We start from the raw sequence: 2,134 nt of genomic DNA on the forward strand, positions 1-2,134 counted from the left end.
TCACGGTGTTCACTGAGTCCCGCAGGGTCCACTTGCATCGCTGGATGGGCGCCCCCCCGGCAGCAGTGGTTCGTATACCGACCACAAAGGTGCATCGAGGTGCTGAGTGAAGAAAGGGAGTGTGCCAGGATGGGTGTAGGGGTGTGTACAGCCACAGTAGCAGGTCCTGGGTCCTGGGTGCCCACCAACTCAATTATGTCGTCAATCAAGGGGTTGTACGCGGAGCTGGCTGAACTCCCCTTACAATATTACATGGTGAAGCAGATCCTCCGTTTCTGGAACTGCCTTCAAAAGCAAGTGGGATCCATTGCTCATGCCGTTTTACGGCAGGAGATAACCAATGCCCTGACCAACCCAGAATGGGAGGGTTGGGGAATCTCACTGTTACAACTGTTTTCCTTCTTGGAGTGCAACATTTGGAGTGGAATACCGCAAGAAGTCGTGGGGGTAAAGGAGCGTGTTGACTGGTTGTTGAGTAGGCTACCCATCAGATGGGAAGCAACCGGGAGTGCAAATGGCGAAGTATAAGCACTGGATGGGGCTGCCCTTTTCGGGAGCCGCAGCCGTCATGTGGCCAACACATGCTAAGGTTTTCATTCCTCGTTAGCACATCGTAAGGTAATGCAGTTTCGTTTATGTTGCTGGGCTTTGGAGGCAAACAGAGCACGAAGGGGCAAGTACCACGTCCCCAGGGGGCAGCGGTTTTGCCACTGTTGTGGTACTAATAGCCGAATTGAGGATGTGAACCCCTGTTATTGGAATGCCCAGCCTATAATGATATTCGTGCTGAAGAGGGATTCGATCATCAACAGAGCATGTTGGAGGCCATGCAATGGGAACCCGCACGTCTGGCGAGGATATTGGAACGTATGTGGGCTCACTGAAACTCAATTACCCCCTTTAGACGCTAGTCTGGGCTGATGTGCGGTGTTTTCCTTTCCTCCGTGGCTTTTAGGCGTTGTAGTATTACCCTTGGGCCCTCGGCTTGTATGGGTAGTCTTACAGGTATGGGGTCACGCACCGCCAACCGTGTAACACACACACACGCATAAAACGTCTTCGTCGCAATTAAGCCCGTGAAATTTTACGGGTGCTGTGCATTACGGCTTGGGGGATTACGGGTCAAGACCTTGTGATTACGGGTAATGTAACCTGTGGATGACTTCCAGCACGGGCAACCAACAAAATGTCACCTATGTTATTCCTTATAAAAGGAATGCTTTGGCAACTTAAAAATAAGCATGTGTACAAATTTTCTTGGCCGGTAATTACATGTGAAGACCACGTGATTACGGGTAAACATGAATTTACGGGTGAAAACCTTTCCCAGAGTGGTGTGTTTTCTGCAGGAGCGCATCTCGTTTGTCAGGCTGTTGCCCACAGGTGCCTCTGCGCAGAGCTTCAATGGGGCACTCGTGTACAGAATCCACATGGGAGTGTAGTTGTATATATGGGGCCTGCCACTGAGGAGTTCGCATATATTTTTTAGCCGTGTTGGGAGTGTGCCAGGGATGAATGCATAGGCACACACAATGCCCCCTCCTTGTGCACCACGGTGATGGGTGATGAAGAGGCTGCCCAGAATGATGGGCTGTGAAAAGGCATTGGGTACCCCGGTTGCATGTATTTGTTTAAGCAGCCCCTCGCACAAATGTGTCCGGTCGTACTGTGCCGAATAAACAGTTCGTACATCGTCCCAAAAGCCAGGAGCGAATTTTGCCGCGCAGATGCGCGCGTGCGATTCTCAAAATGCGCCTGTACAAGTGTATATAAATTTTCTTGGTGGAAGGACCAGGTGCGCCAGCACGTTGCGCAGGTGGGCATGTTGGCCATAGCCGCACGCGGCATGCAGGCTGGACTATTGCGTGGATGCTTTGCCGTAACTAAAAGCACCGAAAGCCAACGTCGTAGCTTGCAACTCTGGGCTCGTGAAACTGCCGCGGAAGATGAAGCGCTGGTGAAGAGGCAGTTGTATGCAGCACCTTGTTCAGAGTAAAGTCAAATTACAAAGTTGCGCAAAGTATAACATACATAAACTTAATTAAACATAAGAACAGATAAGACGTTTAGAGCCTTGTCGGTGACATGGACGCCGCTGTTGGCTTGGAACAGCTATTTGCTGTGCATAGGGACG

The 2,134-nt window shown here is 50.8% G+C and overlaps 1 protein-coding gene across 1 annotated transcript in view; it reads right to left on the reverse strand.

Moving 5' to 3' along the window:
• VOLCADRAFT_104765 (uncharacterized protein) overlaps window positions 1–416 on the reverse strand; it is a gene marked incomplete at its 5' end in the record, with an annotated part of 3,170 nt that extends 2,754 nt beyond the window's left edge. The window contains one exon of the mRNA XM_002950583.1: window positions 383–416. Coding sequence (XP_002950629.1) covers window positions 383–416 — 34 coding nt within the window. The remainder of the gene's footprint in view (window positions 1–382) is intronic.
• Between the last annotated feature and the right edge of the window lie 1,718 nt (window positions 417–2,134).

Source organism: Volvox carteri (assembly GCF_000143455.1).
Source record: "Volvox carteri f. nagariensis unplaced genomic scaffold VOLCAscaffold_19, whole genome shotgun sequence".
In the NCBI taxonomy this organism is placed as follows: Eukaryota; Viridiplantae; Chlorophyta; class Chlorophyceae; order Chlamydomonadales; family Volvocaceae; genus Volvox; species Volvox carteri.